Here is a 25,946-nt window from a genome sequence, read left to right on the forward strand (position 1 = left end):
ACACCAAAAAATTAAAGTGTTTTAAAATAATGATAATATCATGTAGTGTTGCTCTGCACTGGTGTGTTTGCTTCAAAAACTATTATATGTCATATAAACAAGCTGAATAGCAATGACGGAAATTTAAAAAAGGCTATATGTTCTACAGAGCTTATCTGCTGTGTAACCTGAGCATTTTCTCCTTTGAATGGCTCCCCCATTGCTACACAGCAGCTTGTTTATATAAACTATAGTAGTACTTATCTGTTATCTACTGTGTATGCTGTGCTTGAATGGCTACCCCCATGGCTACACAGCAGCTTGTTTATACAAACTATAGTAGTACTTATCTGTTATCTACTGTGTATCCGGTGCTTGAATGGCTGCCCCCATGGCTACACAGCAGCTTGTTTATATAAACTATAGTAGTACTTATCTGTTATCTACTGTGTATCCTGTGCTTGAATGGCTGCCCCCATGGCTACACAGCAGCTTGTTTATATAAACTATAGTAGTACTTATCTGTTATCTACGGTGTATCCTGTGCTTGAATGGCTGCCCCCACGGCTACACAGAAGCTTGTTTATATAAACTATAGTAGTACTTATCTGTTATCTACTGTGTATCCTGTGCTTGAATGGCTGCCCCCATGGCTACACAGCAGCTTGTTTATATAAACTATAGTAGTACTTATCTGTTATCTACTGTGTATGCTGTGCTTGAATGGCTGCCCCCCTGGCTACACAGCAGCTTGTTTATATAAACTATAGTAGTACTTATCTGTTATCTACTGTGTATCCTGTGCTTGAATGGCTGCCCCCACTGCTACACAGAAGCTTGTTTATATAAACTATAGTAGTACTTATCTGTTATCTACTGTGTATCCTGTGCTTGAATGGCTGCCCACATGGCTACACAGCAGCTTGTTTAAATCAACTATAGTAGTACTTATCTGTTATCTACGGTGTATCCTGTGCTTGAATGGCTGCCCCCACGGCTACACAGAAGCTTGTTTATATAAACTATAGTAGTACTTATCTGTTATCTACTGTGTATCCTGTGCTTGAATGGCTGCCCCCATGGCTACACAGCAGCTTTTTTTATATATACTATAGTAGTACTTATCTGTTATCTACTGTGTATCCTGTGCTTGAATGGCTGCCCCCACTGCTACACAGAAGCTTGTTTATATAAACTATAGTAGTACTTATCTGTTATCTACTGTGTATCCTGTGCTTGAATGGCTGCCCCCACTGCTACACAGAAGCTTGTTTATATAAACTATAGTAGTACTTATCTGTTATCTACTGTGTATCCTGTGCTTGAATGGCTGCCCCCATGGCTACACAGCAGCTTGTTTATATAAACTATAGTAGAGTTTCTGAAACAAACAGCAGTTTTACCAGTGCAGACAAAACTGCATTATATTTGTATTACTTTAAAACAATTACATTTTTGATGCTACTGTTCCTTTAACCCGCCGAGTGTCAGTGGGGTGTGCAGTTGTACATGTGAGTTGTCCCTTTCACCTGCAAATGCCCCCCTAGACCCCACAGGCACTCACACGATTCAACAGCCACAGTGAAGACATATATATGCAGGCAAATTACTTTCATTTGGTTTTCCTTGCCATGCAGACACAAAGATTGGGGGATTGATTTCCCAGAAGTCTAGAACGTAACCATTTCAGTGCCAGGAAGGAAACTGCTTTCTTATTAATGTGTTGGGAATATACAATGGGCTGTCCGTACCAACAAAGAGTACAGACATATAAGGGCCAATAATAATACAAAAGATACAAGTCAATTAAAATGGCTTCTATGTAGCTTTATATCAAATCTCATGTGGGAGTGCAGGTTCCGCTGGCTCTGGAAAGGTTTAATAGGGCTGATGTGCATGCAGGACAGACAGACAACAGAGGACAGAAGAGACAGACACTGGGTATCCTGAAGAAGACGGAACAGACTCCACTTTACCGAACGGCTTGGGCCTCCAGGAAGTTGAATGAACCCTTCACCCAGAATTCCAACTCTGCCCTCAAACATCCAAGTTATTCATAACAGAACTTGTTAAAACCATCACTCAACTCTCAAGTAATCAAGGCCAACTAAAAAGGAGAACTAAAGCTAAAAATAGATGTGGTTAGAAAATCTTTATTGTATATTCTATATATATTGTATATGCTGAACTTGCTATACCAGCCCAGAGGTTCAGCAGTCCTATAACAGTAATGATTCAGGCCATCAATGTTGTGCACAGCAGCTCCCTGTCTTGGATCTGGTCAACGGCACTGCACGTGCTCAGTGTGCTCCGGGCTGCTGCTGAGAATCTAAGCTTAGGGAACGTTGCAAATCATCAAGCAGAAAAGGAGGTTCTATTTATCCGTCAATGAAGCTGATGCTACAGGAATGATAATGCACAGATTCTAGTGGTTCCTAAGTGGACATGTAATGCCAATCAGAATGAAATACCAATGCATTAATTATTTAGCAATTCATCATCAGCCTTGTACAACATAGGGGCACATTTACTTAGCTTGAGTGAAGGAATATAATAAAAAATACTTCGAATTTCGAAGTAATTTCGTCTACTTCGACCTTCAACTACGACTTCAAAACCAAACGATTCGAACTAAAAATCGTTCGACTACTCGACAGTCAAAGTACTGTCTCTTTAAAAAAAAAACTTCGACCCCCTACTTCGCCACCTAAAACCTACCGAGCATCAATGTTAGCCAATGGGGGAAGGTCCCAATAGGCTTTCCTAGCTTTTTTTGATCAAAGGTAAATCGTTCGATCGATGGATTAAAATCCTTCGATCGTACGAACGAAGGAAATGTGGTAAATCCTTCGACTTCGATATTCAAAGGATTTTACTTAGACGGTCGAATATCAAACGTTAATTAACCCTCGATATTTGACCCTAAGTAAATGTGCCCCAAAGTGTATTGTGAGTCGCTCCTTATGTTTAATATACTCATTTAGATATAGAGGGATTGTGCTTGGAAAAGTAGTGTTTCAGTCTGATTTATTGAATATTTTTGCAAAAACCCTAATAATCCCTCCCTTCTCTTCCACTTGCTGCTCCCTGAATTCCCAGGCTGTGCTCTCAGTTCACTGCACTGTAGGACAGGAACCAATCAGCAGCTAGCAGGACCTGATAGGGAACTGAAGCCGTGCTTGTGTGACTGCAGGGCTGTGATTGGCTGTCCCCCTCCTACTGTGCTTCTGGCAGGGACACGCCCACCCCTCATTTGAAACAGACAGTGACCAGAGAACATCTATAGGGAGCTCCAATAAAGGGGCTATTTTTAGAGATATTAATTTTTAGCACCATGTAAAAGCAACACCTTATATTACTTATAATTGCCTACAAAATTAGTTTTTTAAATGTAGCCTATATGTCTCCTTTAATAACAAGGGTTAAACATTGCAGGGTTAATGTTGAACTATGGGGGGGCAAGTGCAAGACTCTCGGTGAGTCACATACACAACCTAAAGCAATAAGTGATTGGTGCAGGACTGTATAAGGGGCAGACTCATTGGAATTGACCATTTACAGGCAGAACCATGCCAAAATATACATCTGGTTACTATTTTTTTGGGTAAATCAGGACAAAATTTTGATGTAAAATCCGGGAAAAACATAAAAATCTGGGAAATGTACCCATTGAAATGCATTATAAATTGGCGGGACCACAAATAAAAAATGTTAAATGCGGAAAAACTGAAAATCAGCCGACTTAAAATCGAGGTTTCACTGTATACTGCACATTGTGCGTCAGCCCCTTTGCTCAGCTCGTGTTTTAGTTCTCCTTGTAGCAACCTGGGGCTTCCTTGGCTATTGCTGTAATAGAATTACTAGAAGGGATGCACCGAATCCACTATTTTGGATTAGGCCGAACCCCTGAATCCTTCTTGAAAGATTTGGCCGAATACCGAACCCAAATCCTAATTTGCATATGCAAATTAGGGGTAGGAAGGGGAAAACATTTTTTATTTCCTCATTTTGTGACAAAAAATTACACAATTTCCCTCCCTGTGCCTAATTTGTATTTGCAAATTAGGATTCGTTTTGGCCGGGCGGAGGGATTCGGCCGAATCTGAATCCTGCTGAAAAAGGCCGAATCCTGGATTCGGGGGAATCCCTAGTTACTAGCACCCGGCAATGGCTGGCTGAGAATCCTAGAACCACTAGAAAAGAAACAGAAGCAAAGCCATAGGTTTCCCTAGGCAGAAATAAGTTATTCGTGGAAGGCAAGCGTTCAGGGGCCCCTGAGAAATAAAGTGGAGACCTACATGGGGGCTTGTCTGTGACAAACACTGTCCAGTACAATGGTATGGGTTTCTGTCTGCTCAGACATATCAAGCCACTTGCTCTGTTGCTGTTTAATAGTAGCCTGTGCCAATAGACTTACAGGCTTCCACTAAACTCCACGGAGCAGGAATGAGAGTAGATGTTGGTGCGCTGAACAGACAAGGGCTGCACAACTAAATGGGAATGGACCAGCACTAAGGACTGCAGCTAAATACAAAACTAAAGCTTTATTTTCCATGTGACAGATACACAACAGGAGGCACATAGTAGGGGAGACGCATTCCCAGCAAACTGGTCGAACACGTTTCACACCTGAGTGTGTTTAGCCTTATGGCACCTGGTTTTCTGTAGTTCTCTGGGTTCTCATTGGTTCCCTCCAGGTACTGCTTTTACCTTCAACACTACAACCACATAAGTGCTGGTTATTTGACTCCTAATATAACTGACCCTAGTGTGTGTATAAGGGGTGGTATAACTGTATGTTATAGATTACAGGGGTCTGCAACCCACGGCTCCGGAGCCTAATGCGGCTCTTTATGCTGCGGCTCGGTCTTGTGGCTTTGCCTGTCACGTTGTCTATACTCACACCTGCTGGCAGCTTCTTGGGTGTGTGACCGCTGTAAGCCAATGGTTAGCTTACCACAGTGGCGGAACTACCGGGGGAGCAGGGGGTGCAACCGGCCAGGGCCTGCACCCCCTCAGGGCCCCCCGGCAGCCCACGTGCCACTGGAATTCGGGCTGAAAATCTCGTACGGAGGGGGGCGGGGGGCCCGGCTGCGCGTCACGCGCCCCCTCTAGTTACGTTACTGGCTTACCACGGTAGCACACTCAGGAAGCCGCCAGCGTCAGGGCTGTATAGTCGTCCCAGGAGTGAATGGCGGTCGCACACTCAAGACAAAATATCGACCTATCCCTGCTGAACATATCCGCATTCACAGGGATAAATCAGCCCAATCTTGACATTGAACTGGCGGACATAGCGAATAAAGACTTATGGGTGTATATGAACATGAAAAAGTATGCATTTTGGAGTCCTGTCCATCTTTGGCTCAACATACTTATGCAAGCAAAGTTTTCCATGAACTTCATAGAAATCCAAAAATAGCTTCCACTTAAGAAATTAGAGCCTACAGTCCTGTGTGAAGATCAAAGTCACTTCTTACAGCCCCGACATAGAGAAGATCAGCCTGGAGCTTCAGAAACAGAAGTCGCATTAAACAGATGAGAACACTAGCATTTAATAGGGCTATTCAGTGTTTAATTGATTTCAAAGTAGGCCTACACATGCACACTGCACTTCTGTTTGTTCTATTCTGTTATTGGAACGGTTAAAATTAAAAAAAGTTTAAAACTTTTAAAAGTTTATAAGATGTGTTAAGTTTTGCGGCTCCAGACTATTTTTCTTTAGTGGAAGAGGTGGCTAAATGGCTCTTTTGATAGTAAAGTTTGCTGACCCCTGTTATAGAATGACCAATTTTAAGCAGTTTTTGAATTATTTGCCTCCTTCTTTTGGCTCTTTCCAGCTTTCAATAGGGGTCACTGACCCCATCTAAAAACAAATGCTCTGTAAGGCTAAACATTTATTGTTATTGCTACTTTTTATTACTCATCTTTCTATTCAGGCCTCTCCTATTCATATTCCAGTGTCTTATATGAATCAGTGCATGGTTGCTAAAGGAATTAAGACCCTAGCAAACGGATTGCTGAAATAGCAAACTGGAGAGCTGCTAAATAAAAAAGCTGAACGACTCAAAAACCACAAATAATACAAAATTAAAACTAATAGCCAATTGTCTCAGAATATCCCTCTCTAAATCATACTAAAAGTTAATGTAAAGGTGAACAACTCCTTTAATAGGGACCTTAGATTTAATTTCCATTGGGGAAGGGGCTGAACCATCTTTGTATCGTGTTGGTGCTGCTGCTATAGAAATATATATATATATTATATATATATATATAGATATATAGATATATAGATATATAGATATAGATATATAGATATATAGATATATAGATATATAGATATATAGATATATAGATATATAGATATATAGATATATAGATATATAGATATATAGATATATAGATATATAGATATATAGATATATAGATATATAGATATATATATATAGATAGAACAGGCTGCCTAGTTTGTCTGTGTGCTGGAAAACTGCTTGTGACAAGCTCAAGCAGTTGTGAGAAGAAGAGAAAAGGATCCTTTGGAGGTAGTGCATCATGGGTAGGCAGGCCGAGGCGAGAGTCTTCCCCCGGAGTCTAAATAATGCACAGAGATCGTAACTTAAGCTGAGGATAACTGAATTAGTCCAGTTCCTTACAGACAGGTGCCTGGAGCCCAATCATAAAGCAGGGAGGTTTCATGTCCCACACAATGCCCCCTACTAGTTATTTAAGGATAAGTAATCCTTTAAAATAAGTGAATGTAAGAGTGCTATTCTAAGCACATTTGTAATGTACATTCATTATTTATTTTCTTTTTATTCCAAGATATTAAGGGATACATGTACTGTTAATATGAATCAATTTTGTTATAACAGCTCCACCTGCTGGTCAGTTTCCCACCAGTCTGACCACCAAGTAGTCAAGGAAGTTGTCAGGAGAAAGAAAGAGGCTGCTCTGATGTTCTTCTGCTTAGGAAAGATTTGAGAAAGGTTTCTATTTTTTTTACTAAGCAGAAGAACATCAGAGCCGCCTCTCTCTCCTGACAACTTCCTTGACTACTTGGTGATCAGACTGGGCAGAAACTGACCAGCAGGTGGCGCTGTTGTAACAAAATCCATTCATATTAACAGTACATGTATCCCTTAATATCTTAGAATAAAAACAAAATAAATAATGATGGTAAATTACAAAAGTGCTAACAGCCCCCTCGTTAATTTTACATTCACTTATTTTAAAGGTTAACTTATCCTTTAAATGCATGGAAATATGGGAAACTTGTGAAAAACGAGTATCAGAGTGCCAGTGACTAAGGCCTTGGACATCTCAATGTCTTGCATGACAACAGCCATCTTTTTTCTTGCGGTGGCTGGAAACACACGTTAGATACAGGAAAAGGCAAGATGGTTAGCCACAAGGGTTCAGTGCACAGAGTTAGTACAGACAAGACTGTGCATGTTATGCGTCACACCAAACGATGTTAGTACATTTACTAAGACGGAGTAGGGAAGAGTGGAAAGCTCTATATCAGGCAGAGGCAACCTGTGGCCTCCAGATGTTGCCGACTTCTAGCACTTCCAAAAAGTCTACGGCTCCGTATGGAGAATTGAAGTTGTAGAAGTCTCTGGCGTCCAACCAATGTATTTCCCCAATCGTTTAATGTAGGGTTCATTGATTATTGCTCAATGCTTGCTCATAAAGGACTTGTCGGACACTGCAGATGTTAGTATTCATGCAATTACATTGCGCACAGGAAAATACACAATCCCCAAAAATATTTCCCCAATATATCTGCCCATATGCTATGGAGGCATGCACACAACACTCACCTTCTCTGCTGGCCAAACATGCGTGCGACTTCCTCTCTCCCAGGGCTCCTTGCCCGATTCTGTTGCTCTAGCCTCTTCCTCTCAACCTGGAATGCGTCCCTGTGACTGATCCTCCGGGCACGAGGCACATCTGCCAGGATGGCATATTGCCGGTTGGCAATGGAGAAAGGGCTATGCCCGTTGTGCTCTCCCACATCCTTACTTTGTTTGAGCTGAGGAGTTGACAAAGTACCTGGGGGAGAAAATGGGTCCAGTTCCGGGCTGTGTGAATTGTAGTCACTGTACCTGCTGGGAGCATCGGGCGTGGAGGGTGAAGGCGGTGTTTGTGGAGGCTGTTCCTCAGTCTTCAAGTCTTTCATCTTCTCCAGAGAAAAATATCCGCTTTCCACACGAGTCTTACGGCCGCCGTCTGTGCGATCACCATTCACAAGACCTCCATCTTGGATCCAAACATACAATCAGGTGGTGCATATGGTAATAGAGGGCAGGTTCAGAAGTAACATTTTTTGTTTTTTGAAACTCAATACCTGACAAGAAGACTGCCTATCCTATTCACTTCGCTCTCACCTGTTTTACCATCTACCATGGTCTCAGTAGGAGAAGATGGCATCTGCACCGGACTCTGGAGGGGACTAGTGTGGTTTTCCTGATCCTCTTTGCTTTTCATTTCCTCCTGCCACAGAGTCGATTTGGTGGCAGGAACCTTCTCTGCTCCAGGGATTCCGCTGCTGGTCACTGCCATCTTGGCTGGTCCGGGTTCCTGGGGAAGTATATAACTTAGCAAGTAATACAAAGCCAATACAATCATGGCTGATCAATAAACCACCAACTAAATGAAAAAAAACAAGGCCAAGCTTTTCACTGGAGACAAGTAATGTAAAATCGCCAAGTATTGGTACCAGTGCTTACACCTGCCAAATGAGGTGATTAGCAGACAGATGACCTCTAGGGAGTTGCCCAAATACTGCAATGCCTATGCCCTCTGTCACTAGCCAGCTGGGAATTATGGAAATGGTAGCTGAAGAAGAGGTGAATGGAGATTTTCATAGCCAGCAATAGGAGACAGTAGGAAATGCTTGCTGTGTGCGGAACAAATATAAAACATACATTTTTATTCCTCTATTTTTTCAACTGCTGCACAAACATAGAATCTACCTTAAAGGAGAACTAAACCCTAAAAATGAATATGGCTAAATATCTCATATTTTATATACTGAACTTATTGCACCAGCCTAAAGTTTGAGCTTGTTAATAGCAGCAATGATCCAGGACTTCAAACTTGTCAAAGGGGGTCACCATCTTGGAAAGTGTCTGTGACACTCACATGCTCAGTGGGCTCTGAGCAGCTGTTGTAATTCAGTGGTGTGCATAAATGCATCCTCTTTTTATATACAAGCAGCAAGATTGCAGCTGTGGAATCTCATACCCCTCAAGAGCAGATAAGGTCAGCCCACATACATATATCAAAAGGTAAAGACTGGCACACTCAGGGTTTGTATATTATGCAAAAAAGGAGAGTTTATACAATGTTTCATCATTTATAGATAAGCACAATTTAGTAAGGGCTACTTGAGGCACTGTTTAATGAGTGTGTATGGATAATGTAACCTAAGCATTGGCCCCATGGCATAAGGGGTGGTGAAGGGAAAATGCTTTGACAAGACAAGAGGTTCCTGGGCAGATCATGGTGGAACCATGCATGAATGGCTAATTTCTTTTTATTGGGGCACCAATCTACATGTTGACTGGGGCCCAGGTGATTATTGGGCTAATAATTGGGGTCCCTGGTAGAAAGGGTCACCATAACTACTGATGGTGGCCCTAATTAAGGGTTACACCATACAGTTACCTGTGGGGTGGGAGGCTCCACTTTCCTCTTCTTCTTCTGATTTTGCTTGTTGGTCTTTGGATAAACAATGAGCATCTCAAGCCAACTGGAAACAACAGGGAAATAGATGAATTTTTAACATCAGGTTCAAATAAGTAAAAATCCACTTCATCTATCATCTCTGCTAGACTCCCCCCCCCCCAACATATTTCTAAGGGGGACAAAGCCTGATATGAATGTTAGCGACTTTAAGGGTCAGGGCACACAGGCAAATTCGGGGAGATTAGTCGCCCAGCTACAAATCTCCTCTTCTTCGGGGCGACTAATCTCCCCAAAGTGCCTCCCCTGCCTTCATGCTGCTAGGAAGTAAATCACAGGCAACTTTGAGGCGACCTCGGAAAACAAATCGCTCAGAGTGCCAACCTGCAGGAGATTTACATTTTAGCCAGCGGGAAGGTTGGGGAGATAAGTAATAGCCCTGAAGAAGAGGAGATTTGTCGCCGGGCTACTAGATTACTCCCAGAATTTGCCTGTGTGCCCTGACCCTAAAGCAACAACATTAATTGTTCCCCAACTTGGGTCAATGCAAGAAGATCCGTTAGTGAGGATGGTCTTTGCTTCTAGTACAGCCTGCTCCCTGTGCTTTGGTCATATGATTAAAGCTGGAAGCATTTTGGGTACTGAACACATGAACAGCACTTTATCCACCCCCTTTTTGATGGATGACAATGTAATAACAGCAAGTAAAAACTGCCCTGGAATCTCACGGTTAGTTAAGGTGGATGAAGAAGTGCAGGATTCTCATTGGAGCATAATTATCTTGGTCTCTCCTATATGGCAGAGTTAGGAAGTGCCATAGTGGAGGTTTTGGAAATGCCTCACCTTTAATAACATCATGAACATATGTTCGGTGCAGAAATACCTCAAGAGTACGAGGAAGAAGAGGCAGCTAAGTGCATGCAGATAGAAATACACAGAGAACATCCGCCAGAGCTAAGAGAGCAGTGCAGAGTTTACACAACGCACAGTGAAGCATTGCAAACACAAACACTAAGTGGAAAGAGAGAGACTATAGAGAGGAGTAGGGGGAAGCACAGAGAAGTATCCACTGCCTGAAGCTTTCCGAGAATGCTGGGAGTTGTAGTTGTTAAACACTTAGAAGGCGACAGTTTGACAGAGAACAGATAGAATGAGCAAGCCTCACTTTACAATGTGCTGTAAAGGAAAACTATACTTAAGCAACCCATTAGTTTATATTAAATTAATATATATTATATTTATAAATAAATATATATATATATATATATATATATTATATATATATATATATATATATATATATATATATATATATATATATATATATATTGCCCTTTTACATCTCCTGCCTTGAACCCCCATTTTGTGATGGTCTGTGTGCTGTCTCAGAGATCAGCTGACCAGAAATACTGCAGCTCTAACTGTAACAGGAAGAAGTGTTGAAGCAAAAGTCACAATTATGTTAATTGGCTCATGTGACCTAACAAGTATGTTTGTTTGGTATGTTTGTGTGCACCGTGAATCCTACGATCTCAGGGGGGCGGCCCTTATTTTTTTTAAAATGACAATTTTCTATTTATGATTACCCAATGGCACATACTACTAAAAAGCATATTATTATTAAAATGATTTACATGAAGCTGGGTTTTACACATCAGCTGTTTTATATCTTTTTTTTTAAAGACCACCATTGCTTGGGGGGGAGGGGTATAGTTTTCCTTTAACGCCACTTTACTGATCATGGGTTAGACTCACTCTAGACGCTAGAGTGGGCCCTTGATGTCCATCATTGAGTGGGTATCTCTCTAAAAGTACCCACTGGCAACGCTGTGGGTTATCACTAGTGATGAGCGAAATTTTTTACCAGGGTTCACCTTGAAAAAGATGCCCATAGTGACACCCAATGGGCGAAAAAAAATTGTTGTGCATCATAGGCTTCGCTGCATTTGGGGAATTTCTCACCGTTTCACAAATTTTCAGCCAAGTGAAACACGTCAGATTTGCCCATCACTAGTTAGCAGATTGGATTAAACCTTTACAAATTGAAACGAATTAAGACATTAGAGGCGGTTTTCTTTTTGTGTATGAAATATGAGCTTGTGTTGTTAGCCTTTATCTGCAGCTGCCGGGCACTGTGCACACTGAACTGGTTACATCATACAAACAACAGCCGTACACACAGGCACTCACCCATTGATAATTTCTTTGTTCTCGGCCCGGATAAAATGTTCCTCTGGTGTGAGGATGCAAAGCGAGAACTTCTGCCCCGTGCGGTTCTCCCCATCGATGACATCGGTGCACTGGTTCATGTTTATTGTTCCCTGGGGGAGCGTGGTGGGCTGCAAAAAAACAAAAAATAGATGTACACAGTGCATAAAAACAGTACTTATGCCATACCTCCCAACATTTTGGAAATAGAAAGAGGGACAAAAATATGTGCTGCGTGGAGTGAGACCATGTTTTGACCACGCCTCTTTTGTAGCCACACCCCCTAATTACCATGTTCATAGAAAATTTTGCAGGTTATGAAAGTTTGAACACATTTCTGTGATTTTTGTGTTATTACAGTTTTGCGAATGAAGGTGAATTGCTCTTTAAACTGCAAGTCACAGTTTCCCCAAGATACCTGCTTATCTTAAATAGTTACAATTGTTTCTTTGCTTATCATAAATTGTTACAAAAGTATCCAAGTGCACCTGCCATGTATCCTGGGCTCTCTGCCAAAAGCCTATTACATTTTAGAAACGTTGTATCTTTTTTTGGATGTTGCGTGCAGGAGAGATCAAAGAGAAAGTCGGGACATTTCAGTAACAATCCGGGACTGCTGGTTGAAAGGTCAAATTCGGAACTGTCCTGTGAATAACGGGACAGTTGTGAGGTATGATTATGCTGGCAATCTCTGGGTTCTGGCAAATGCCAGAGGGGCTGCTGTAAGTTGCTATAGACACTATATATTGGGCTGGTAGGTTGCTGTGTGGCCTGTTTGGGCCTCTGTGTACCTGAAATGCAGGGCTTGTTTTCAATATCAGTCCAGGCCTGCGGCAGCGGATCGGGTTCACACAAAAAAAGTGGGTACCCTGCGGAATGAGGGTAGGATTTTCAGGTGTGGGTATAGATGCGGACCTGCAGGTCTCATCTAAATTTCTTATGTTATATTGTCTATATTATAGTCCTTTTAAAATTTTACAAAACTTTTTTTCTGTCCCCGCACACTTTTGATGAGGTCACTTCCAGTTTGCAGCAACATCACTTCCTGTTTGATGGTGGTCAGCAGGTTGCGGGTCGGGGTCGGGTATCATATCATAGCGTGTAAATATGCGGGTTGCGGTTCGGATCATAGAAATTGATTCTGCGCAGGATTCTAGCTTAAGCCCCCAACGCTTACAATGCAAAGAATTGCAAGAACTTTTCTTATCCACAGCTACAAGCAAGGAGGTTAAAGGGGAGCAATACTGATCCAAACAAAATAATGTATAATGTAAATATTTCCAGTACACCTTGGTAGCACAAATATTTAGGATAGCGCTGCATAATAATAATAATAATAATAATAATAATAATAATAATAATAATAATAAAGGTGTTGCAGAACTAGAATACCAAATATCCTCAAGACAGACTTAGGGAGGTACCTTAATGTTGTGTAATTTCTGTATAGTTAGTCTGTTACCAAAATGGGAAGAAACATCATCAAAGCATCTTCAGGGAAGGAAGGGCAACAATCAAAGCCGATTATCATAAAAAATCATTGCCAAAATGAGTTGCGGTGCTGGTAGGCAACTGGCTGCCTTCAATATTTAAAGGGACTTAATTTGAAGAGACTTTGCGGCTTTGGAATGGAACCCGGATCACTACACACAAACAGAGGCTGCTATTCAGGGGAAAGCTCTGCAGTCTGGCCAGTGATGGCGGAAAAAGGAAACCAATGTGGAAATGAGGGTTTCCGTATTTATTTAAGAGGAAGAGGAAAAAGCAGTTAATAGTCAGATGTGTCTACGAGGTGTAGGATTGCTTTGAAAGCTAAAGTCGGCCGTCTCAAAAGAGGATCTGGCATGATCAGCCGTGCTTCCTGCATCTGACGACAGAGCGACCCGCAACATAAAGGGATTATTTTTACACCCCTGTCAACACCAAGAGCTTTGAAGTGCATGAGCTTCCTACTGCGGCGGCTGTACCTACTGTAGCCTTTATTTATCTGATGGAGCCGTCCTAACCGGCCCATAATTGCCTGTATAATCCCGATATGTTCCCACAGGGCTGCTACGAGATCTGTGCATACATGTTAAGTGATCATAATAATAATAATAATAATCAGGCGCTAAGGGAGCAGAGCTTTACTATAGGAGGAAACAGAACCCATGAAGCCAGGCCCGGACTGGCAATCTGTGGGTTCTGGCAAATGCCAGAGGGGCTGCTATAAGGTGCCATAGAAATTCAGTATTTAGGGGGCTGTTTGGGCCTCTATGTGGGTTGATTGGGCCACTGTGTACCTGAAATGCCAGGGCCTATTTTAATTCTCAGTCCAGGCCTGCATGAAGCTGCATAGGGGTCTCTAACATAAGGGATTACTGCATTAGTATTCTTTTGAAAGGGATGGGGTCTGCAAGTGATCATGAAACCAGAGGTGCCTCCTCTATAAACCACACAATGCATCTGTGTATCTGTCAGCCAATCACAACGCACCCAGGAGCCAACCTGTTTTGTATCGTCTCTATTCTATATAGTCCTGTGATCGTTCATTCTGCTGCTGATCATAAATGTTTAGTAGTATGCTGGTGGTGATAGATGGGACAACGCATTCCAGCATCCTCAGTCTGCACCAGGCGTGGGCCCTTCACACAATCAATAGGGCACCCGAGACCGTGAGTGAGGTAAAACCTGGGTAATCATCTAAAAGGGTTAAACTACTGTAAAGTTGATTTTTATGATTAGAATAGAGACTTAGATGTTTTGCTCTTTAGCTCAGAACCAAAAATAAAAACAAAACATGTAAATGTCAAGTGAGGTTTCCCTCCGTCTGCCGCTGCCTCTCCCCTCCCTGTCAGGCACCTAAGCAAAGGGGAGTCACTTCCCCAGGGATGGTACAGCCCTGTCTGATTATGTGAGGCCAATGGGAAGACACGGAGCCCAGGAAGCACAAATGATTTTATTAACAGAATAGATCCACTTGGTACAGCACATGCTGCAGCCTGCTTCTCACTGTGTAGAAAAGTCCTCAGACTTTAAAATGGTCACAAAACCTCTCATACACTTCGAATATCCTTATCATTTACAGTAGGGGGTACATTATCCCTTATAATACATGTGTGATACTCAGAGTTCCCTGTATAACTCAGCCTGCAGCCTTGTGTCTTTATATGGTCACAGAACAACCCCTCAGTGACTTCTAATATCCTTATCATTTACAGTAGGGGGTACATTATCCCTTATAATACATGAGTGATACTCAGAGTTCCCTGTATAACTCAGCCTGCAGCCTTGTGCCTTTATATGGTCACAGAACAATCCCTCAGTGACTTCTAATATCCTTATAATTTACAGTAGGGGGTACGTTATCCTTATAATACATGAGTGATGCTCAGAGTTCCCTGTATAACTCAGCCTGCAGCCTTGTGTCTTTATATGGTCACAGAACAAACCCTCAGTGACTTCTAATATCCTTATTTACAGTAGGGGGTACATTATCCTTATAATACATGAGTGATACTCCGAGTTCCCTGTATAACTCAGCCTGCAGCCTTGTGTCTTTATATGGTCACAGAACAACCCCTCAGTGACTTCTAATATCCTTATCATTTACAGTAGGGGGTACATTATCCCATATAATACATGAGTGATACTCAGAGTTCCCTGTATAACTCAGCCTGCAGCCTTGTGCCTTTATATGGTCACAGAACAACCCCTCAGTGACTTCTAATATCCTTATCATTTACAGTAGGGGGTACATTATCCTTATAATACACGAGTGATACTCAGAGTCCTATGCACTTAGCAGTAGGTACATTAGATACTTATGAAAGCTATCAATTGTCATGTTTCTTGTACCTACAAGGCAGGTTCCTGGCACAAATGATAATCTCTCCTATGTAGAGAGACACAATATGTGGGGTAATAAGGGCAGCAAACAGCGAGGGTGGGGTGTATGAAGAAACAGTCAGAACATTGCATATAACTATAAGTGTATATTCAAAACAGACAATAAAGAAATGACACTCACATTCCTCTATAAAAAGTATTTAAAGGGGAACAATCATTCAAAAAATATTTTCTGCACTGTTGGTTCTGTAATTACATTACATCAAAACCAGTGAGAATAGATAATGAATGTATATTAGTAAGAATATTTTCCCACCAAAAAAAAAATAAATAAATAAAAAAAGCGGTTCTTGTAGCAAATTACAGAGGGGAAACCAAACAAAAGAACTGCATATGTTCGACCTAAGACTTGACTAGCAGGTTGCTTTGGTTCAGCCATATGCGGTGAGTTTGTTTGATACATGGGGCAACGGCCCACAGGTCAGTGAATCCTAGGTACGGCTGCCGATACACAGCACATAAGCTAAAGGTCATTTGTAGGCTGTTATGTGTATAAAGCAGCTAGGCCGGGGCTCTTCATTTCACACATACACAGCAACAAAGATGAGCATCTGCTCACACACCAATATTTACTTCAGAAGGAGACCTGCACTTGGCAGTTGCGTTCAGCAGGGGGAAAGGCCCAGGGCAAGAGCCGTGCCAACTGGCAGGATGGGAGGGGGCCCACAGCAAACAAAGCTCACATTATTGTAATCCTTCCTGCAAGCCTTGGAGAAAGGCAGATGAAAGTGAGCGCAGGGGTTGTTGGTTACAGGACATGGCACGGCTGCCTAAAATTTTCCCAGCACAAAGGATGGAGGAGGAGGAGGGGGCAAAGCATGAAATGAGAGGACAGACGGGAAACAAAAGGAACAGTGAAGGCAAGGGGGGGAAAATAAGGTAATAGGGGAAATATCCTGTAATATTTCTGCCATCTATTCGATGGTTATTGAGATGAGGGAAAATTCAGTGGCATTAAAAGGGCAACTCCAGTTATTTTGCAATGGTGGAGAAGGTATTCATTAATGGAATTGCTATTAAAATCAGTATGTGTTTCTATTCTATGCACTGCTGGTTCTGACTCCTGAAACAATTTAGCAAGAGTCCGTGAACGGGAAGCATTAAACAAATACTGTTTTCAATAGCAATTGCATTTTTTTTTTCATTATGCACAAAAAATAAAACCCCAAAACAGTTTTGGCCGGAACAATAAACAATAAACAGACAGGGATGTGCTTTAAACCCCGGTGGCTGTTACTCAATGTAAGCGAGCAGAACCTTTGCTGACGTCAGTGCAAATCCGTGCTCAAGTGTAAAGCCCAGGGCTCCGCGGAGGATTAAACACACAGAAAAATCTCACAGCAAAAATGAAAAACAAATATACAGTGCCGACTTTTACTGGGGAAGGAGGGGTGTAAGGGGACTCACACTGATCCAAACACAGAGTCACGTGGGCAGTGTTTACGGTGGCCCCGAGAGCAACAGGTGTCATTTATAAGAGCGTGAAATATATACTCCGGACCTGGGGAATTAGCAAATTGCAACAGATGGAAGCTAAACCCGTTCAGGAGTCTGAAATCCCACTCCATGAAATTAACCACAGAGGGCTGTTTGGGTTTCCTTTTCCCTCTCTCCCACGGATGAAAACTTTTACTGGAATAAAATAAGAAGGAACTATAAACTGCACAAGAGTTTGCCGTGGTCTTGTGGCACTTAACAACCAATCAAATGTTTGCTTTTAGCATGTTTTCACTTCAGTCGACTGGGGACAAAACTTCCCACGATTACCAATGAACACATATTGCCTTTAAAGGGCTAGTAAAGTTGGATATAGATTTGGTCAAGCACTTTGTCCTATGCTTTCCCCGTTGCCTGACCATCTGTGGATATATCAGCCACATTCAACCAAGTATTCTGCAATCCCATGAGAGTTAGTCTGCCCTCCTTTTCCTCCAAACTTGGGGTGTAGCACTATTTGCTCCCCTGAGGTGTACGTGTTTAACATGAACTTTGCCTGAGATTAGTACTGAGTCACAACGAGCAGTGAGTGCCAGCAGATCTAAATGACAGGATTCCACGCACACCTATCGTTTTTATAGCTCACAACGAGATATATTTTTGGCAGCGAGATGTACAAAAATAGATTTGGAACAAGAATGATGTATTGAAATTAAAGGGAAAGGCTTAAGGCTACACAGCTTTCAGAAGTGCTGACATGTGATCAAGCATTTGGGTAATGCCACATATCAAACCGGATGTAAATTAGCTTTGTTTTTAAATGTCAGCTTGTCGACAGGAACGGACAACTGGGGTGGGTTCCCAGCAATCCATAATTCTCAATGGTTCTAATTTAAAGTTTCAGTCAGTTTTTTTTTATTTCTTAATTACACTGTTTACACTGCAAATAATTCACTCTACAAAAAAAATTTCAGCAAGTGTATTTTTTTTAGTTGTAATATAGGTGTGTAGGTGCATCTCAGGTCATTTTGCCTGGTCATGTGCTTTCAGAAAGAGCCAGCACTTTAGGATGGAACTGCTTTCTGGCAGGCTGTTGTTTCTCCTACTCAATGTAACTGAATGTGTCTCAGTAGGACTTGGGATTTTACTATTGAGTGTTGTTTTTTTTATCTACCAGGCAGTTGTTATCTTGTCTAAGGGAGCTGCTATCTGGTTATTTTCCCATTGTGTGGTTATCAGGCTGCCGGGGGAGAAAGGGAGGGGGGTGGTACTCTAACTTGCAGTACAGCAGTAAAGAGTGACTGGAAGTTCATCAGAGCACCAGTCACATGACTAAGGGCAGCTGGGAAACTGACAATATGTCTAGCAAAATTAAATGTAAAAAAAAATCTGTTTGCTCTTTTGAGAAATGGACTTCAGTGCAGAATTCTGTTGGAGCAGCACTATTAACTGATGCATTTGAAAATAAAAAAAAGTCCCATGACCGTATCCCTTTAAGGGGGCCATTCCAAACTGCAGAAAAAAAAAAACCTGTGGGGCTTACAGTAAACTGGACCCGTTTGTGGGCAGACTGCTGGGAGTTAGGGCACGGCTAAACATTTTTGCTTTTTACATTTAAATTGATGGCTTCCTTTAAAGGAGAGAAGTCCCACTTCAGCCACTCTTTCATGCCACAAAGCTCATAAAAGAAAGGCAATGTTTAAGACAGGTCATTCCTAGTACTTGTGGTCCTTATTCACAGGCTAAGCGGTTGCTGACGGAAATACAAAGAAAAGCTAAAACATTTATTATTTAGAGTTTCCATCCCGAGCCAAAACAAAGCCATGACCAAGGCACCCAGACAATAGCTTGCTCCTGGCACAGCTGCCAATTCCCTTTCACTGTGTTCAAGGAGGAGGCAAATTCCACACCAACAACTCAGCAAAAATTCCAAAGTAGAGGCTGGTGGAAGGAGACATTGTGGTACTCACTGTTCCATGTAAAGCAATGGCATTCAGCTTTAAAGGAGAAGGAAAGCTACGAAGGCATTTTATTGCCAATAGATTAGCCACAATGGTGCAAGCTATAACACTATAGTTATTCTGTAGAATGTTTTACCACACCTGAGGAAACGGCTCTAGAAGCTCTCGGTTAGTTTAGCATAGCAGCTGCCATATTAGCTTGGTGGGACATCACTTCCTGCCCAAGTCTCTTCCCTGCTCACTCATAGCTCTGGGCTCAGATTACAACAGAGAAGGGGAGGGGGAAGAGGAGCAAACTGAGCATGCTCACGCCCGGGGCAAAGAGGTTTTAGCTGAAGGCAGGAAGTCTGATACAGAAGCCCAAGAGTACACAATAGAAGGAAAGAAATGTGGTGTTTCTTTTGACAGAGGACTCAGAGCAGCATTACTTTGAGGGTTTGATTTACTGGTGTATTTATATAGACCTTTCTGATAAGGCTTACTTAGTTTTAACCTTTCCTTCTCCTTTAATGGGTCTAAACTAGTTCTACACCCCACATTTAGTCTTGGCTCTTCTTACCTCAGAACAATGCAACACAATAGGAAAACCTGGGCAAATCCATCATCTGACTACAGTTCCAGGTTCAGCACATAAAAGTTGTGGCCCTCCGGCTGTGTTAGAACTACACCTCCCATCCTGATTCTGCTGCCACAATCGTAAGCAGAGCTTTTATTTTCTATCCCTGATAAAGGGTTGATTCACAGAGGCTGACACAAACGCCACAGAAACCAAGCCAGAAGGTCCTGCTTGCATCTGAGGTAATTACAGGCGCTTTTATTGATTTTGACTGAAAACCTAACCAACACATCATTAATATTCTAACAAGCGATCAATTAAGTAATCTTATCAAACTGGCGCACGCACATATCCATAAATATGTATATCTTTTCCCTTGAGCCACCATTTTGTGAGGTTGTGTGTGCTCCCTCTCTATCACCTGACAGGAAGTAATGCAAAAATAAGTGTGGGAGTAAAAGAGCCGCTTCTGTGCATTCATTGGAGGATGTAACCTAAAATGGAGGGCGCTCTTGGCCTTGTTGTGCGTGTGTGAGGACCGGCTTAATACGAACACGAGATTTTAGTAATTAAGGGAGGAGTGTTACACTTGCCAAATGTTAGGAACCCCAAGTGATTGTATTTACTTACCTGACACCCCGGGGTGGTGCTCCTATTAACAGAAAACTGCACCAGCCCAGGGTTCTTCCACGGAGCGATCGTCTTCCTGCATTCTGTCTTCTCGCAGCTGCACATGCTCAGCAGCCCAAAAATCTGAACTTTAAAGGACCAGTAACAGCAAAAAACTTTTTACAAAAAAATCGTTCGTATACATCGAAAAAAAACCACCACGACAAATTAAACTTTAAAATCTCAAATTCTTCATTAAGAAAAAACTCTCCCCAATAGCTCTTCAAAAAGCGATTGGGGGATCCACGGTGCAGCGCTCAATTTCTCCTCCCTGCCTTCCTTATAGACGATAGCCAGGGAGGAGAAAACGAGCGCCGCACGATGGATCGTCTCCGGGACGACTTTTCTGAAGAGGAGCAGAAGCGGCGTTTCAGTAAGTTATTTCTTAATAAAGGCTTTGTGATTTTAAAGTTTAATTTGTCTTGGTGTTTTTTTTTTTATGTATACTTTTAAATTTTTTTAAAAAAATGTTACTGGTCCTTTAACGAAAAAGACAGCTATTTCATTCTACCGCGCATGCGTCCGCCCGGTAAATTTTAAAACAGAAGAAGATGATTGTTTAGTGGTACAGAACGCCCGGGCCAGTGTAGGTTCCTGCTGATAGGAGCACCAACCCCAGGGTGTCAGGTAAGTAAATACAATGACTAGGGGGTTTCTAACTTCCTTCTACTTTAAAATGGCAGCGCTTCAGTTTAGGATTATCCAAAATCACACTCAATATTTAGTTTTTCCTATTACACATGGGCTGTTAGATCGGATCTATTTATTATCTGCAGGATTAGAATTCCTTTGGGTGCAAATTATAGGGAACGGGAGCCTGGTACTATGGGTGACTGGGGTAAGGGGCGGGGCAAAAACAAGATGACTTTCGAAACGTGTGAGCTGACATGTCTGTGGCTGCTGTTCATATATCCTGAAAAACTAGAGCCGACAGCAGAAATGAGAGGTTCTCACGAGGAGAGATCAATATGGAATGACACCTATGACCACAATTTGTACGTTCCAGATCTTCAGGAGAAGAAGAGAGTTGGTCACGAAGGCCTGGTAATTCCATTCACCTAAGTAGTCGTTTGTGGGAGGAAATAGAGTGTTAAAGGAAATGAGGCGCGGGGCATTCTACTTATGTGACAGTCACCTGTGATTTCTCTCGGGATTATGGGTAATTGCACCTCCGCAGGCAGCCGGAGGACGAAGCAACATGAGACAGGAAGTGCAAGGAGGCGTCGGAAGGGAAGAAAGTTATTTTAGATATTCAGTTCTAGAAGGAGCAGCTCAAAAAAAAAACAAACAAAAAGAAACTGGAAATGATGAGATCACCTCATAATTAGGAGTTCCAAAAAAGACAATAAATAGATCTTACAATTTCATCGATTTTATATATTATAGTCGCAGTTTCCCTTAACATGAACTGGTGGAATTAAATAAACCATAAGTAATATCTTTCTAATCAGATCCTCTCATCTACCATTCAAATCAGTGCCAAATTGCTAAGCTGAGCAGGACCATAGCAACTAGATGTATGTATACATTTTAACTTGGGAGAGCTGCAGAATGAACAGCTCCCATCCCATGCACAGCTTTTTGGCAGTTGGTGTACAAAACTAAGACTGGAAGACAGGTTTACCAAACTATCAGATCAATGCCCCAACCAAGCTTATGTATAAGCTCATGCTGGCTTATGTATAGCCGGAAGAGCAGGAGGGTCAAAGTACAGCAGTACCAAGTTCTGAACCGACGGGTGGGTAGGCAGGAAAGGAAAAAATTTAAGCTTTAAAATAAATTGTAATTACTATTTAAAGCAGTGTGTCTGTTGCTTTGCACTGGGGGTTCTGGCTTTTGAAGCAATGTATCAGAATCCAGCTGATTCTGCAAACGTGTGAAGAAGCGTGCAAAGCTGGCCTACGCTGTGCTCAATACGGGACAGCAAAATAATGCTTACAGTTAAATACACAGAAATATGGAAAATTATTTTTTATGAGTGTAAATTGGAAAGCTGCGTAGATTGCCATTATCTTTCTTTAGGCAACATTTTATTTTTGGGGTTTATATCCCCTTTAAAGAAGTAAAGCCTATTGCATTTTTAGGAAAGGGTTATTTTCTAACATATATACATGTATATCCCTAAACAAAAAATTCCCTTAAGGAGGGTGTAATTGAATATGACCCAATACCCAAAATAACTAATCCGTCTGCTTTTCTTAAAAAAAAAAAAAAAAACAGTCGGATTCCACCAGCAGAAAGGGGTCTGTCCATGTCCTTATATGGCTATTCAGAGAGAGAGCGGATTTATCCTGCAGACGCGGCTTTCTGCTCAATCACACGGCCACTTTCTAGAAAATCCAAACCGTACCCCCAGAAGCCTCTCCATCACTTACGGGTTCTAATCTCCAGTGCCAGGAAAGTTTGCAGAAACACTTGAGAGATTTAGCTGTGTGCTAAGGGAAAGGTGTCAGCTTGATGAAAGCCTTGCAATAAATTTTAAGACATGGGCAGAGTTTATAAGCAGGAAGGGGGAAGATTTAAATATTGCACCACTGCTAGGGGAAAAAAGTCAAGTTAATGTTTCATCTAAATGACCCTGAAAGCAGTATATGCAGGTGTTCATCCTTTTCAGTCTTCTGGTTCTGACTCTTAAAGGAGAAGGAAAGGCTAAAATTAAGTAAGCTTTATCAGAAAGGTCTATATAAATACACCAGTAATCCCTCAAAGTAATGCTGCTCTGAGTCCTCCGTCAAAAGAAACACCACATTTCTTTCCTTTTATTGTGTACTCATGGGCTTCTGTATCAGACTTTCTGTTTTCACCTTAAACTTCCAGGGCTAGGGCTTGAGCATGCTCAGTTTGCTCCTTTCCCCCTCCCTCATCCCATCCCTGCTGTAATCTGAGCTCAGAGCTGTATGTGAGCAGGGAGAGACTCAGGCAGGAAGTGATGTCACACCAAGCTTATATGGCAGCTTCTATCCTAAACAAACAGAGACAGTGTCTAGAGCTATTTACTCAGGTATGGTAAAGCATTCGGCAGAATAAATATAACGTTCTAGCTTGCACTATTGTGGCTAATCTGTTGGCAATAAACTCTCTTGGAGCTTTCCTTCTCCTTTAAAAACAATGTAGCATTCTAGTTCTCCTCTGTTAAATCAGCTGGCGTCTGATACATTGCTGCAAGAGTCAGAAGAAGCAGTGCAAAGAAAACACCCGAAGAAAACATTTCCGATCAAAATTAACTTTACAAGTAAAACTTAAACCACTGAAAATATTTAATAATGGATATTAAAAAAGTTACCTAGCATGACATTTATCCCACCCTCCCTTCCTGTACGGTTATGAAAAGACACTCCTAGTTTTCATAGCTGCCATCTTGACTTTTGGAAGCTGACTATATATTTAATGCACCTCTAAAGTAAATAGAGGTGAGCACACAGACAGAAAGGGTGGGATGAAGTACAGAAGATTGTAAGTTCTTTCGGGCAGGGCCCTCTTTACCTTTTTAATCGATTCCTAATCATTATGTATGTAATTCAAGACTCTATGAACCCTATGATGAAAAAACCCAGCAGACGAGAGCATCATACCTTGTCAGCAATAGAACATAATAATGTGGAGAGTGAGGGTTTTGTTGGTGACAGATTTCACTGAAGGATTAGTAAAGTAAAGAGGATGGAGGAGGCATGAATGGAATAGACTTAGGGTGCACTTTTGGCTAGGACTGTGTAAATGATCACTACGCACTGTATGTGTGTGTAACTAGAGAAACCCGTCTAAAAATGTCATCAATGTACCTCTTGTGAACTTTTACTTTATAACGTACACACCGAGCACACATGTGGAACAATACCTTGCTACGGTTCTGTCACTGTCAGAGGTCACTGTGCAGCCACATTCAAAAGGTTTCCGGACACCCCAAGATAGACACCTTGCTACTGCTGACATGATCTAAACCCTTGGGCGCCTCCTCGACTGAGGCCAAAGACATTTCATTATTCTCCCCCACCCATGCTGTAAATGTTAGCTTTGCTGCCCTAATTGTCTGTATTGAGGAATGCATGCACGGTTTCTTTTCTCTCTCTAAAGAGGCTCTGGGTAAACGTCGGTCAGCTGGTTCCTTTCTGGGTCTCTCTCTGTTCTGATTAGTGTCAGGCCAAGAGTTTCTTGTGCCCAATACTCTTGCTCACAGGAGCAGAGTCTATTCTACATATTTGTATTTGTTGCATCCCCAGGCAGAGGTCTAGCTACTGATGGAGCAGCACTATTAACGGATGCATTTAGAAAAAAAACATCTTCCCATGACAGTATCCCTTTAAACAGTCAAACTGATCCGCAGCCAGATATCAGTTGGGCATGGTTTTGTTTGTCCATTTTTCCATTAGCGTCACTTTAAAGCCAGGAAAGATATTTAAAAAAAAAAAAAACCACACTTCCAGCCTTTTTCGGCAAAGAACAGCTGACCTGTTTGACAGTAAAAAGGGCTCACATCTGTTTCCAATCCCTGCTGCATACATATTTCATTTCTTAATCCTCCTGCAGATTCACACGGATATTTATGGGGGGGAATCAGCCTGGCAATGGTTCTGAATTTCCAAGAACTGTTGGAATAGACCACTTGGGTAAAGTTACTGGATCATCGGAACAATCGGGGATACTTCTGACAAATACAAGCTGCTGGGCTATGAATTTAAACTACACACAATCAGGGCAGCCCTTCTAGCTGGGTCTGTTCTCAGTAAATCACTAAGATTAATGTGAACGAGGGCAGAAAAAATGAAGGGGGAGGCATACAGGGAACCCCCTACTATAAATGATAAGGATATTAGAAGTCACTGAGGGTTTTGTGATCATATAAAGGCACAAGGCTGCAGGCTGAGTTATACAGGGAACTCTGAGTATCACTCATGTATTATAAGGGATAATGTACCCCCTACTGTAAATGATAAGGATATTAGAAGTCACTGAGGGGTTGTTCTGTGACCATATAAAGGCACAAGGCGCAGGCTGAGTTATACAGGGAACTCTGAGTATCACTCATGTATTATAAGGGATAATGTACCCCCTACTGTAAATGATAAGGATATTAGAAGTCACTGAGGTGTTCTGTGACCATATAAAGACACAAGGCTACAGGCTGAGTTATACAGGGAACTCTGAGCATCACTCATGTATTATAAGGGATAATGTACCCCCTACTGTAAATGATAAGGATATTAGAAGTCACTGAGGGGTTGTTCTGTGACCATATAAAGACACAAGGCTGCAGGCTGAGTTATACAGGGAACTCTGAGTATGGCTCATGTATTATAAGGGATAATGTACCCCCTACTGTAAATGATAAGGATATTAGAAGTCACTGAGGGGTTGTTCTGTGACCATATAAAGACACAAGGCTGCAGGCTGAGTTATACAGGGAACTCTGAGTATCACTCGTGTATTATAAGGGATAATGTACCCATAAAGGCACAAGGCTGAGTATCACTTATGTATTATTAAGATAATGAACCGCCTACTGTAAATTACAAGGTTAGAAGAAGGTATCAGGAAGGGCCATGACATATTTTTCACAT

General features: G+C 41.8%; 1 protein-coding gene across 9 annotated transcripts in view; it reads right to left on the reverse strand.

The window, feature by feature from the left end:
• The window catches only part of mprip.S (myosin phosphatase Rho interacting protein S homeolog), a 106,262-nt gene that overhangs the window by 33,928 nt on the left and 46,388 nt on the right, over nt 1-25,946 (reverse strand). For 6 of the 9 annotated variants that reach the window (XM_041578823.1, XM_041578822.1, XM_041578824.1 and 3 more), the window contains exons 4-7: nt 11,863-12,011; nt 9,655-9,739; nt 8,373-8,565; nt 7,806-8,244 (exon numbers count right to left, since the gene is read on the reverse strand). In XM_041578823.1, the coding sequence (XP_041434757.1) occupies nt 7,806-8,244; nt 8,373-8,565; nt 9,655-9,739; nt 11,863-12,011 (866 nt within the window). The remainder of the gene's footprint in view (nt 1-7,805; nt 8,245-8,372; nt 8,566-9,654; nt 9,740-11,862; nt 12,012-25,946) is intronic. The other 3 variants (XM_018239328.2, XM_041578826.1, XM_018239330.2) reach the window with 1 other exon arrangement.

This window comes from Xenopus laevis, chromosome 9_10S (genome assembly GCF_017654675.1).
Source record: "Xenopus laevis strain J_2021 chromosome 9_10S, Xenopus_laevis_v10.1, whole genome shotgun sequence".
NCBI classification, from domain to species: domain Eukaryota; kingdom Metazoa; phylum Chordata; class Amphibia; order Anura; family Pipidae; genus Xenopus; species Xenopus laevis.